Raw genomic sequence first — 14,184 nt, forward strand, 5'->3', positions numbered from 1 at the left:
ATTTCTATTTTGGAGTCAGGTAGTCAATATTGAGTGTGGAGGAACTGAGCTGTTTCACTAGTTCAGGTATTAAAAGAGGAAAGAAGGAATTTAAGGATAAATCAAGGGGTTCCTGTTCTGGGAATAAAATCATTCTAATGAATCAGTTGGGATGACTGAGGCAAGAGGACTGGATGTGGATGGTCTTGGGTAAGGAATGAAACCTACCTGAGCCTCTCTTCTCCCCTATCTGAATCTCATCTCTGTTCTCTCATCTGGGAAAGGAGAATGTGGGCCATGATGAGCTTGGGTGACTCTTCTCTATCTATCATTTTAGAGAATTATAAAACTCTACTTTTTTTAAGAGTTTAATGTTTGTCATAGCCATGGTTTGATGCTGAGACTTGTCAGGAACACAGTTCTCAATGTGAACTTTTCCCAAAGTAAATTACAATTTCCTTTATTCCTACATGCTTTATAAAAACATTTTCAAGAATGCATTTAGTGAAAAATCTGTGATTGGGGTAGATGTTTAAGGACAGACAGCTTAATTACAAATCCAGCTCCCATTATTTACTGTGTTAACTTTGGACAAGCTTTTTCATCTCTCTGTGATTCCATTTCCTCATCTATAAAATGAAGACAGTAATAGTTATCCTTGAGTAATTAAATAAAAGCATTCAGAACAGTGTCTGGCAAGTGGTAGGATTTGAAAAATATTTGTGGGGAGCATATATGTCACTTAAGAATGGTATGTTCAATCAAAGCTTTTTGGAGGCATGAACATTTAACTTTGAAGGAAGGATGGGATTTTAATGATGAGAGGGCAAGCCTGATAAGCATGGAGAAATAAAAGGTTATCACTGGGGAAAGAGAAAAGCACACTTTGGTGGGATCACAGGGCATATAGGAAAAATGGACAGAAAGGTTTTATGGAATCCAAATGCAATGTCCTTCAACAGCCAAATTAAGAAATATGGGCAGTTTTAGTGGGTGACACGGTCAAAATGCTTGTTGAGTAGGGAAATGTCAAAATCAAAACAAGATCAATGGTTTATTTGCCTTCTTTGCATTTCCTCAGTTTAAACATCTCTTTTCTAATATAAAAGCTATGCTACTCTGTTAAATTGCATCATCAGTACATTTAACTTCCAAGAATTAAACTCCAGAAGCTCTGGAGAGAATGGAAAACGTAAACAGTGTGGGTGCTGGCAGCCCTTTTCTCTCTAGGAGCTGATGCAATGGATTCAATCAAACCTGAAGTAGAATGCAACTAGAGATTGTCACACTAAGTGAAGCCAGAAAGAGAAAGACAAACTCCATACGATATCACTTACATGTGGAATCTAAAATATGACACAAATGACCCTGTCTATGAAAACAGAAACAGGGTCTTTCCCTGGAGGCTCAGATGGTAAAGAATCCACCTGCAATGCAGGAGACCTGGGTTTGATACCTGGGTCAGGAAGATCCCCAGGAGAAGGGAATGGCAACCCACTCCAGTATTCTTGCCCAGGGAAATCCCATGGACGGAGGAGCCTGGCAGGTTATGGTTCATGGGGTAACAAAGAGTTGGACACAACTGAGCAACTGAACAGGCATGCTTGCAAGGTATGATACACATTTCTCTGTGTATATAATCCTGTACAATAATAAGTACATATTAATGATGTGCTACTTGTAAGTAGTCATAAAGTAAATGTTTCATGTGGTTCACCTCTTAGAGCACTTAAGAATATTAATGACGATTATAAACTGTAGGCTTTTCCAGTTTCATCATTTTAAGATGGAGTCCAGCAATCACTCTGTTTGTTACAGTTCTTCTGTTAAATCTTGAATTTCTTCCTCCAGGATGATGGACACACCCATTCACCTGACACCCAAATGGCATCTACGTGAGTGAAGAATCCTTAAAATCCATGGCACGTTATTTTCAGTTTTTGCCATTATACATTAGGGGCAATTTTTGTATTTTTCAAGGATGAATTTTATGAGATTTTTGCGCTGACTGTAGTACGAAGATCCTGAATTAAGATGAGATTTGTGAAGTTCCAGATTAAGATGAGGTTATTTTAATCTATAGTTAGAACCATTTTTTTTTTTTTTTAAAGAAAGGAAACAGATCTCTAGGCTACAAAGAGTTACTGGAGTGGGCCCTTCAGTCATGCAAATGTAGGTAGTCTTGAGACACTCCTGAACATTTTTTTCATCCTACCCACCCCTCCCTGAGGCCCAGGTGCACAAAGCCGATATCTAGAGGGAAAGTAGATTATTTGCATAAAGTGGCTGGGAGCTCCCAGGAGGGAGGAGACAGAGGCTCCCTGTTGCTGAACCTCTCTGCTTAGAGTCCACTTTCTGGTGGACTAAGTGCTCCTCCCCCCACATCCCACCAAGGCAGGACTGGAAACCTAGGGTCTGGAGGAAGTCAACAATAACAGCAACAAATCTCCAATTTCTTTGAGGAAGGGAATGTGGGTTGCTGACTCGGGCTCTGACAAAATCCCAAGATTTTTCTTTTGGAGAAGTGTCAGCCTCATTCCCTAGGCCTGTTGGATTTCTCCATTTTGGAACCTATAGGAGGTAAGTGAGGAAAAAGGGCAGTGATGAACACAAGGTAAGTGGGAGGAGGACTGTTCTCCTTTGTGTATGTGTCTGACTCTTTGTGACCCCTTGGACTGTAGCCCACCAAGCTCTTCTGTCCATAAAATTTTCCATGCAAGAATACGGGAGTGGGTTGCCATTTCCTCTTTCCGAGGCTCTTCCCCACCCAGGGATGGAAGCCATGTCTCCTGCGTCTCCTGCATTGCAGGCAGATTCTTTACCCACTGCTGCGCCATCTGGGAAGGTTGTTCCCCTTTTGATGAGTAATTTTGGGATCTGGGTGTTGGGTAAAGACCTAAGATAAAGAAAGAGGTCCTGGATTTCACATTTGGGTGTTTTGAACAACTGTGACAGTGGCAGTCTGAGTTTATGGAGTGTTTCATACTGCTTATACAGAAAAACTCATTTGTTCATTTTACAGGTATCGATTACATTACTTTTGTATGCCAGACAATGATCTAGGCTCTGGGAGTAATGCAGCCAACAAAACAAACAAAAATTCTTGCCCTCAGGAAGCTTCCTGTCTGGGTTGGGGTTCAGGGCGTGGGGGGTGGGGAGAGGCAGAAAAGCCGACAAAATAGTATCTTAGATGATGCTGAGACCTAAGGATAAAAATAAGGGTAAAAAAGGTGGGGGGGGGGAGTTATGTGTATAGATAGGTGTTATTGTTGAGGGAGGCTTCACAGACAATGTAAATTTGACTAACGATCTGAAAAGGAGGTGTGGACAGAGTGTGATCCAGATAGCTGAGGAGGGACAGTGACTGGAGTCTGTGAAACTGGGGCTGGAGTGAGACAAAGTGGGAGGCGAGTTCCTTGTGCGCTTTATACACCATTTTAGGTCCACTGCAAGGTTTTTTAGCTTTTAATCTGAATGAGACTGGAAGGAAAATTTGAAAAACACAGAAAAAAGCAAAGAAGTGATTGAAACATGGATTTGACATGGAAAGCCAATGGCTTCTTTGATCATGCTGAAAGTCACTCAGTCGTGTCTGACTTTGTGACCCCACGAACTATACAGTCCATGGAATTCTCCAGGCCAGAGCACTGGAGTGGGTAGCCTTTCCCTTCTCCAGGGGATCTTCCCAACCCAGGGATGGAACCCAGGTCTCCCGCATTGCAGGCAGATTCTTTACCAGCTGAGGCACAATGGGAGCCCAAGAACACTGGATTGGGTAGCCTATCCCTTCTCCAGCCGATCTTCCCGACCCAGGAATCAAACTGGGATTTCCTGCATTGCAGGTGGATTCTTTACCAACTGAGTTATCAGGGAAGGCCTGTGTCTCTGTTAAATCCTTCAACAGTTTCTTTTGCCAGCAGAATGAAGTCCTAGATGCTAATCTGGATCTTGCTTCTCCCTCTACTCTTATCTGCTTCTGATTTATCCTCACTCTGACTAAAAACAATGTTTCTCAAATTTCTGCTCTCTACCACATTTTTTTTCTATGACTTTTGCATGAATCTTATCTTCTGCTCTCAAGTGTTCTCTCTTTGTTAGGGCTAATTCCTATATCCTTTAGATCTTAACTTTAACTCAGCCTGTGTACTGGCACAAAGTCCTGTGCTTAGAAAGTTAACTTCGAGAGACAGTGAAGGACTGGGAAGACCGGTGTGCTGCAGTCCATGAGGTCACAAAGAGTAGGACACAACTGAGAGACTGAACAACAACGATTCGTTTAATGCTCTTTTGTCACCAACCTGAAATGCTTAATAATTTTGAACAAGGGGTCCCGCCTTTTCACTTTGCACTGGGCCCTGTATCCATACATACATGCCTAGTCCTGTTGATCCTCTACTATGCACCACTGCCTTGGTGCTGAACATACAAAGGAGTACCAGAAAAAGATGTCCTCCCTACTTTTGCAGAGCTTTCATACTGGTGGAAGAGGTAGACATTAATCAAACAATCAGAAAATAAACATAAAATTGCAATTGAGAAAAAAGCTACAGAGGAAGATATATGGAAATTTGGGTTAGTCAGAGAAGCCTGGAGATTCCCCAAGGAAGTAAGTATTCTATTTAGCCGAGTCCTGTGTGTTCAATAACTCAGCTGTGTCTGACTCTTTGTAGCCTCATGGACTGTAGCCTGCCAGCCAGGCTCCTCTGTCCATGGAATCTTCCAGGCAAGAATACTGGGGCAGGTTGCCATTTCCTACTCCAGGAGATCTCCCCTACCCAGGGACTGAACTCGCATCTCTTGGGTCTCTTGCATGGGTAGGCAGATTCTTTAGCAATAGTACCACTAACCAAGTCCTGGAGGATAAGAAATGAACCAGACTTCCCATGGCTTGCCCCTTTCCCTACATTTGATTAGGTTCCTGTTCTGGCCCCTCTTTGTGTCCTGTACTTTTCTTTTTGACTGCTATTATTACTAATTATTAGTATGATGGCCAACTTTTAGGGAGAATGTAAGCTCACACGGTGTCTCATTTTTCACACTGTATTCTCAGATACAGTGTATTCTCACTGTATTCTCAGCACAGTTCAGTCACTCAGTTGTGTCTGACTGTGACCTCATGGACTGCAGCACGCCAGGCTTCTCTGTCCTTCACTATATCCCAGAGTTTGCTCAAATTCATGCCCATTGAGTCAATGATGCCATCAAACCATCTCATTCTCTGTTGTGCCCTTTCTCCTCATGCCCTCAATCCTTCCCAGTATCAGGGTCTTTTCCAAGGAGTTGGCTCTTCGCGTCAGGTGGCCAAAGTATTGGAGCTTCAGCTTCAGCGTCAGTCCTTCCAATGAATATTCAGGACTGATTTCCTTTAGGATGGACTGATTTAATCTCCTTCCTATACAAGGGACTCTCAAGAGTCTTCTCCAACACCACAGTTCAAAAGTATTGATTCTTTGGTGCTCAGCCTTTTTTATTGTCTAGCTTTCACATCTGTACATGACGACCAGAAAAACCACAGGTTTGACTATATGACTGAGCAACTATCACTTGACTATACGGACCTTGGAAAGGCGATGGCACCCCACTCCAGTACTCTTGCCTGGAAAATCCCATGGATGGAGGAGCCTGGTAGGCTGCAGTCCATGGGGTCGCTAAGAGTCGGACACGACTGAGTGACTTCACTTTCACTTTTCACTTTCATATATTGGAGAGGGAAATGGCAACCCACTCCGGTGTTCTTGCCTGGAGAATCCCAGGGACGGGGGAGCCTGGTGGGTTGCTGTCTGTGGGGTCCCACAGAGTCAGACACGACTGAAGCAGCAGCAGCATACGGACCTTTGAAGGCAAAGTAACGTCTCTGCTTTTAAATACACTGTCTAGGTTTGTCATTGCCTTTCTTCCAAGTAGCAAGCATCTTTTAATTCTATGGCTGCAGTCACCGTCCACAGTGATTTTAGAGCTCAAGAAAATAACGCTAGTCACTATTTCCATTGTTTCCCCATCTATTTGCCATAAAGTAATGGGACTTGATGCCATGATCTTCGTTTTTTGAGTGTTGAGTTTTAGGCCACTTTTTTCACTCACTTTCACCTTCTTCAAGAGGCTCTTCAGTTCCTCTTTGCTTTCTGCCTTAAGGGTGGTATTATCTGCATATCTGAGGTTGTTATTTCTCCTTGCAATCTTGATTCCAACTTGTGCTTCATTCAGCCCAGCATTTCACATGATGTACTCTGCACAGAAGTTAAAGCAACATACGGCCTTAACTCCTTTTCCAATTTTGAACCAGTCTGTTGTTCCATGTCCAGTTCTACTGTTGTTTCTTGTTCTGCATACAGGTTTCTCAGGAGGCACGGAAGGTAGTCTGGTATTTCCATCTCTTTAAGAATAGCTTTGACTACATGGACCCTTGTTGACAAAGTGATGTCTCCGCTTTTTAATACGTTGTCTAGGTTTGTCACAGCTTATCTTCCAAGGAGCAAGTGATGTTTTTGAATTAAAATTTTTAGCAATATTTTTGAACTAAAGGATTATTTTTTGGCTATAAGCTTTTTACACATAAACTTTTTTCATGTACAATTTAGTAGTCTGCATTTTAAAAAGAACTTAATTCTATGAGACATTTTCCATTTTCTAAAACAAATTTCATGAACTGGCTAAATCAGGGGCTTTGAATTATATGGAGGTTGGTGTTCTGAGAGCTTCCCTGGTGGTTCAGACGGTAAAGCGTCTGCCCGCAATGCGGGAGACCCAGGTTCGATTCCTGGGTCAGGAAGATCCCCTGGAGAAGGAAATGGCAATCCACTCCAGCACTCTTGCCTGGAAAATCCCATGGATGGAGGAGCCTGATAGGCTACAGTCCATGGGGTTGCAAAGAGACGGACAGACTGAGCGACTTGACTTTCTTTCTTGGTGTTCTGAATGGATAAGAGAGGGAGAGACTGGAGGTAAACAGATTAAGAGACAATACATACAAACTAAGTGTTCATTTACTTATTCAGCTACACTTACTAAGGACTTATTATAAATGAGCTAGTGTAATAGGCATTCACAAAACAATCATTTTTTCTTTTTTAAATGATAGGATCTGCTCCTTGAACTTACAGTGTACTGAGTATCAGTGACAGGGCTAGAAAGGAAAAAAAAAAAAATCCTTCCCCTTTTCAGCTTCCTTCATAGATGTAGCAATGCTGTAATAGACAGAATAGAAGCCTTCCATTAGCAGTGACCCAGAGAAATGTTTTGCAAGAATTCTGAAAGTTTGAAGTTCTAGTGGAATATTTTTCTTGTTTCACTGATAGATTTTTCTATTATTGTAACTTTCTCCTTTGAGTCATGCTTTTATCCTTTTTTGGTTCTTTTGACTACTACTTTTTAAAAAAAATCAAAAGTAACTAAATACTAAGTAAAAAGGAATGGCTAATATGCTGCTATCTGAGAGACGGTCAGTGTTTTGTTTTTCTATTTTGGAAACCTTTGCAACTGGTTATCCTCCCTAACTTGAAAACTCTTTCCAAAATGTTATTTCCTACCGCCCAGGGCATACTATCCTTTTCTCTTTTAAAGGCATCCTTCAAAATACTCTTCTCCCAGTTGGAAAAGCAGCAGGGAGTCAAGGTGTGGAGTTAAGACCGGCAGCAAGTTGCCACTCCCCTTGCCCTGCCTCAGTTACTGCAAGAGCATACATCTGGGGATAAACCCTTGTGTGGTAGAGTCAATCCTCCTAGTGAAGATTATGAAGGGAACAAAGAGAGGGCCCTTCCACGCTTCAGAGAAAGGTGTTCTCACAAACACTAATTCAGGATAAAAAGAAACAGAGGAAATGAACATTTAAAAAGATTAACTCTGAATGATACCTATAAGTTGTTCAATAAGGAAAAGGAGGAGCCAGGGAGTACAGACCAGCACTCGGCTGGATAATCTTGGGTAGGTCACCTAAACTTCTTTGAATCCCTGCTCTACTTAAACAGAGTTTGGACCAAGGATCTCTTAAGGTTCTTTCATCTATAAAATTCTATGGTTCTAGGATGGAACCATCCTAGAAGGGCCATTCTGTTGATTTCCTAGTCTCCAAGAGAGAGATAACTAGTTTCTGGGAGAGGAACTGACTGCCTTGATGGAGAATTATCAATGCAAAGGTGGGTGAACTTCTTATTTACGGGGGTTCGGAGCGTAGCGATGCTTTTGGAGAATTTCCACGAGGGCCTTTTCCTCGTTCTTTAACCTGATTTTACAATTCTCTTGACGCTTTAGGATGGCGGAGCAGGAAGAACCTATTCAGACTGGGATTGTTCACTTCAAGCATTTTCCCCTTCCTTATTATTAGACCTTAAAAAAAAAACAAAAAAACCCGCCAAGAAACAGATCCGAAAGGGATGGCAGGGCAAACTATGATTACGGGATCTCGAAAGGCCTGTAAAATGCGCTTCCGCATTTTCATCTTTTCTTTGGCATTAGGACCTTTTTGAAAAACAGATTTTTGGCGGAGTGGGCCCAAGAATGAGGTTCAGAACAGTAGAGGGGGTGCTGGCGTGGGGCAGCTCCGGATCGGACTCGAGCCGGCCGCCTGGCGGGCTAGAAGCTACAAGGGCGCGGCCGCGGGCGGGCGGGCCCCGGGGAGGGGCTTTGCGGAGGCGCCGCGGCCCGAGCCGAGCGGGGCGGCCGGGGCTCGGCGCGCAGAGCGGCCGGGCGGGCGGTGGCGCTGCGGAGGCGGCGACCGAGGCGGCGGGCGCGGAGGAGGGGCCCGAGACTGGGGCGGCCGGCGGCAGCCGCCTCGGTGACGACTCCCGGCAGCGCGGCGACCAGAGGAGACCGAGCCCCGGGCCCCGCCGTCGCCGCCGCTCCAGGCTGTCTTCCTTCTCCTCCAGTCTCGGCGGGGGCGTCAGGAATGGGCCCCAACCGCCGCGGGCCCCGCACGCTGCGCCGTCCGTAGGCCCCCCAGCAATCGGAGGTCGGCCGGCCGGCCTCTCACCACCCCTCACCCCAGCCGAACCGTCCCCACCCCAAATCCCCGGGAAGGAAGATGAGGGAAAAGGGCCCGGCGCTCAGCAGCCAGAGCAGCAGCAGCAGCAGCAGTGGTCGGGGGAGGGTGTTTCGCCGTTTCCTCTCAGCCGCCAGGACAAGATGGCAGCGGCCGCGGAGAGGGGCTGAGCCCGGGCTGGGTGGTGCCGCCTGCTGAAGCGCCTGGCTCCCTGTCCCCGGCACGGCCCCGCACCCACCCCGGACATGCTCAGGGCTGCGGCCGCCCGAAGAGGGGAGAGCGCAGGCCTCTAGGAAGGTAAGGGACTAGGGTAAGGGGGCGCCCCCACCCCGCGGCGGGGGTTGGCGGTGGGGGGGCGGAACGGCTCCACCAGCCGCGCCTGCGTTCGGAGGGCCAGCGGGCCCCTCCTCCAGACCCTCCCTGGGCCCGACGCCCCCTAAGCGGTTCGCACCCGTAGCGCGTTCCGCACCCGGATCCGCATCTCCTGTGCGCTCGTGCTCCGCGTTTCCGCCTGGCCCCCTTGGGGTGGCGGATCCAGGCGTCTCCCTCGAGGCCGAGGCGCCCCAGGCCCGAGGCCGCCGGACGCGGGGGGCCGCGCGTGGTTCCTGCGCGCGGTGGCGCAGCCTCCGGGAAGCCGCGCTGGGGCTGGGCCGGGCGGCCCCCGCCGCCCCCTGCCAGGGTTGCGCAACGGCTCTTCCCAGCAACCGAAGTTTTGTTTAGTCCCACTGGTGGGGCGGTGGGGGGGGGGCTCTTCCCTCCCCGCAGCCCGGGCCGTCACTACGGAGACCTCTTGTCTTTCATTAAGGGGAACAAACACAAACACACGCACGCACGCAACTTGAGCTCCGCGGCCGATGGCTGCGTCCCTGGCTTTGTGGCCCAGTCCCCAGCGTCGTCGGGCGGCGGGTCCGGAGGGTGTCAACTCGAGGGACGTGAGTGCGTGTGATTGTTGGGGAGGAGAAATGTGATCCGCCGCTCCGCGTCCCCCGCCGCGGCCGGAGGAAGGCGTGGCGGCCGCGCGGCAGGTCTGTTGCCGGCGTCTCTCGTTACGGTGGCGGCCGCCCGCTTCCCTTCGCGGCGCTGGGAGAACTCGCGGAAAGACTTCGGAGGAGAGAATGTCTGTTTTCCTGTCGGGAGGGAGACGGCTGTTTTAACATGGTATGTAGCTCTCGGCGAAGCCTGTTGTTTCCCAGTCTTATCTCTGCTTGAGGAATTGCGCTGAAGGGTGTGTGCGTAAATTACCTTGGACCTGTTACAGAGCAGTCACAACACGTTCAGTCCTTGAACCGTGTTTTCACAACCTCTTGCTGCCTTGTTAGAATTTATTTTTCCACCTGTCGGTCTCTGCTTCTCATTAAAAGGAGCTTCTGTTAGCAGTAGAGAAGTTTTTCAGATTATCGTCCAGTTTACAGGCAAAGCTCATGGTTGATTCCATTGTCAACTTTGATGTCTGTCTGGTCTAGGGCCAAAAAAGTTAGCTGGTAAACCAGCCTTTGCCTCTGTTTAGTAGTTTGGTGATCATTATTATTATTATTATTTTCTATTTTAGGTATTTGCTTGTTAGCTGTAGCTTCTGAAGATGAAGGATTTATATTTAAACCGTTTCTGTTTATTTCTAAATTTTAATTACTGGGCGCTATAAAATTTTAAGAGGTTCTCTTAATCAAATTTTTGATGAGAACTTTTAAGCAGGATCGGTGAGTTTTGTTACCCAACTAAAAACATTTTAATCCTGCATTTTCAATTTTTCAGAAGCTAGGCAAGCCTCACCATATGTTTGATAAGTCTAAATTCTGCTTATGCTTGCAAGTGCGGTGCTAATTTTATACAATGAGCCATGATAAGATTTTGATAGGTCATGATTAAACTTAGGATTTAAGTAAACAAAATACGACTGGCCCTTTTTGTTTTCTTTAAAAAAATTAGTTTTTATAGTTTTGTTGGTTACCTCATGCCTTCATGCCACTTAAGAGTAATTGAGATGTACCAACCAGGTAAAGTTCCGTGCTTTTTAATCAACAAGCTGTTTCTTGGTATATTTATGGGTGTATTCGTGAAGTATAGGGTACTTATTTGTGAAATACAATGGTTGAGGTTTATTTTTTTTCACATTTCTGAAACGTTTTTAATTTGTGTAAAGGTAAAGATGTGCTGATACATTTGTATTTTGGATATTTCATTGTGTGCGGTTCTTTTTTGTATTTATGGGAAAAATGAATAATTTAATTTGCTCCTTAATTTTTTATACTCTAGGGACTATATTTAAAAATTTTTTTGTAGAGAGTGTTAGCTTAAAACTATGTTTTAGAAAGATAAAATGAGCTTGAACTCTTGAACAGAGCCAGCCATTAAATGTTTCAGATTTATATTTGGACACTGCTGACTATAGTAGCTAAACATACATATTAGGCAGGCAGATCATAACCTGGTGAGCCAGTCTTAGTTTACTGTCATAATACCTTTTCCATTGAACTTGTCATTATCTTGCTTATAAACCAGTCATTGGCTTCTGGGCATGGAGTTTTAGAGTCACATAAAAGTGGATGATTTTTATGGAATAATTCTTCTTGTAAACATGCTTGAAAAGAAGCTTCAGATCATACTATTTTAATTTTTTGGATGTTCTGTCATGGGTATCATAAAACAAGGTGCAAATTACAGAGGTGGGTTTCTGTAGCTAGTAAGGCAGGGCATGTAAGTATTTGTTGAATGCAGATTATTGAAAGCCCCACCCCCCTTTTTTTTCTTGCAACTTAAAATAGCAGCAGCTGTCAAATGAACTTTTTCATTGAGCTTTGTTTTAAATATTTGATATATCAACATTGAGGGCATCTCTATGGAAGGGCAGATGAAGAAAATGTAAATTTCAGAGTGCTAAAATGCTGTTTCCCAATCCTGTTTCACATCCATTGAATGGAATACTTGTTTGAGTGTTTCCATTTGAATGTTAATTTATTCTGGTAACTTTCGAAGTTAATGTTCTTAATATGATGATATGGTAGATTAGAATTGCATTATTGGGGGTTAGTTAATTCAAAGTCTTTAAAAATATATAGTTTTCCATTGTAACTTTATGTTTGAATTTGGAGATGAAAATATCATGGCACTATTTAGATTTAAGGGTGTTTTAAGGACCTTTGAATTTTTCCACATTTAAAGTATCTGTCCAGAATTATTCTTGCTTCTTAACTATTAAAGGATATGAGATGCTTTGCTGCATGATAATATTGTTGGTACCGAAAGAGATCTTCATGTGAAGTTTCTGTGTTTGCAGCTGTCCTAGCTTCCTAATGTCTGAAGTTGAGACTCCCAGTGTGGTATGTTTAACTTGGAAGTTACTTTTGATGACAAACCCTAGAACTTTGTAAAAATCAAGGAACCTATCAGTGTATTTTATTTTAAAAGAACCCCTCCCGGCTCCCTCGTTCCCCCCCCTCCCCCCGATTTGCTGAAACCTTTGTGGTGGGTATAACCTTTTCTGTGTAATACGAATGTAAGTCTAAATGAGTTATTTGAGATGTCCTTTCTGATTCTGGATTCAGCTGCTTAAAAAATTTATATGTACACACACACACGCATATATATATATATATATTTGTCTAATACGTTAAAGCATACACTATAAGTTGAATATAGGGCTATAGATTTGGAATAGAAGTTTTAAATTAGTGGAGGATTTTAGGATTAGCCAAAAGTCCACTCCTTTTAGTTTGGTTGGTATAATTAAGAATGATTTGGGGAAGATCAGTTTAATATTAGTGCGCTGCTTCTGTAGCTTTGTCACAGCTGTCCTTTTTTTAAAAATCTTAATCACTGTCAGGACAGAACAGATATTTGGAGGATGTATGTTACACATTTTACCCAAATATTTGTTGAATTAGACCTTGACCAATTTAGTGGATCAGGCTGTTCTCCACAGTTGCTACTTAGGCCATGTGTCGCTACATAAAGGCAACATGTTGTCTGGATTTTGAAGCATACCACTGAATGCTAGGGTGTTAGAGCTTCTGTTCTCACCACTCCTGTGGAAATTAAAAGAGCTGGATGAGTATTGGAAATACTATATTTTTAGGGTGGCATTTATAGTTTGTGGACAGTTAAGCTGATTTACTTTTCTCTTTCATATTTAGTAGTTAATGGCAAGAAAGCTGTCTTTTTTTTTCTTTGAAAGCTGTCTTTTTCTAATGTAAAAGTCTTTGAAATGAAACAAACCAAGATAATATTTTTTTACCTTAAGTGCATTTTATTTTGATCCAAACAATTTGTCTAATTTTCTGAGTGAGCATTTTTGACTCCTAAGGGAGACTGAGGGGTAGGGAAGGTAGAGGGGAGATGGGAGATACTTCAGAGAAAGCTGGGCTGTGGTGGGGGTGATGGTGAGGCGTGGGTTTCATTGGATTTGGGAGACTTAAGAAATCTGTTTTAAATGTTCAAGTTGCTAGAAACCAGAGTTCTCTTAGTTGTAAAGTCAATGAAATATTGTGGTAGCTTGGAGGAAAGATTATGAATATGGCATTGGCACCTGCCGAATGATCATTCTTGTGAAATAATATGTTTATCATCCTTGACCAGTTTTTAAATCCTCCCCAGCCCCCAATTTATTTTCCTTAAAGTATAATTTAGGGAAGATAAACTTTTTATACAATTTAAAAACAAAGAACGTTACAGGCCTATCTTGAAATTAGAGGTGTGACGAGAAGAGAACATACTGCCATTATGATGAGTTTGATTTAGGGGAATATTTTTAGTTTTTGGAGATCCTTAAAAATAAAACTGAAGTGCACTTAATAAGCAAATCTAGGTTTTTCAAAACACAGGCTTCTTTGTCACATGTTTCATTTTTACATTCTAAGAGGAACATCTCTTTTAAAGATTAGACTTCCAGATACTTTTTCGTGTTGCATTTTCTTTCTTGCTTTGTCTTTTTTGTTTGTTTTGTTTTTTTTTAAATGAAAAGGTGGTTACACCTTGTTTGTGGAATAGGGAAAAATAGTACTTGGCTCCTCTAAACTATACCTTTTCCTTGATCTAAGTGAAGTGAAGTTACTCAGTCGTGTCCGATTCTGCGACCTCATGAACTGTAGTCAGCCAGTCTCCTCCATCCATTGGATTTTCCAGGCAAGAATATTGGAGTGGGTTGCCATTTCCTTCTCCAGAGGGAATCGAACCTGGGTCTCCTCCAATGCGGGCAGTCTCTTTACAGTCTGAGCCACTAGGGAAGTGAGCATCTA

At 43.7% G+C, this 14,184-nt stretch overlaps 1 protein-coding gene across 4 annotated transcripts in view; it reads left to right on the plus strand.

Annotated features, from left to right (window-relative positions):
* Nucleotides 1-8,055: 8,055 nt before the first annotated feature.
* Nucleotides 8,056-14,184, plus strand: part of HIPK3 (homeodomain interacting protein kinase 3) — an 83,475-nt gene continuing 77,346 nt past the window's right edge. The window contains exon 1 of one of the 4 annotated variants that reach the window (XM_061381079.1): nt 8,056-8,111. In XM_061381079.1, coding sequence (XP_061237063.1) covers nt 8,090-8,111 — 22 coding nt within the window. In that variant the 5' untranslated portion in view covers nt 8,056-8,089. The other 3 variants (XM_061381083.1, XM_061381084.1, XM_061381078.1) reach the window with 3 other exon arrangements.

The sequence above is a fragment of the Bos javanicus genome, chromosome 15 (assembly GCF_032452875.1).
Source record: "Bos javanicus breed banteng chromosome 15, ARS-OSU_banteng_1.0, whole genome shotgun sequence".
NCBI classification, from domain to species: domain Eukaryota; kingdom Metazoa; phylum Chordata; class Mammalia; order Artiodactyla; family Bovidae; genus Bos; species Bos javanicus.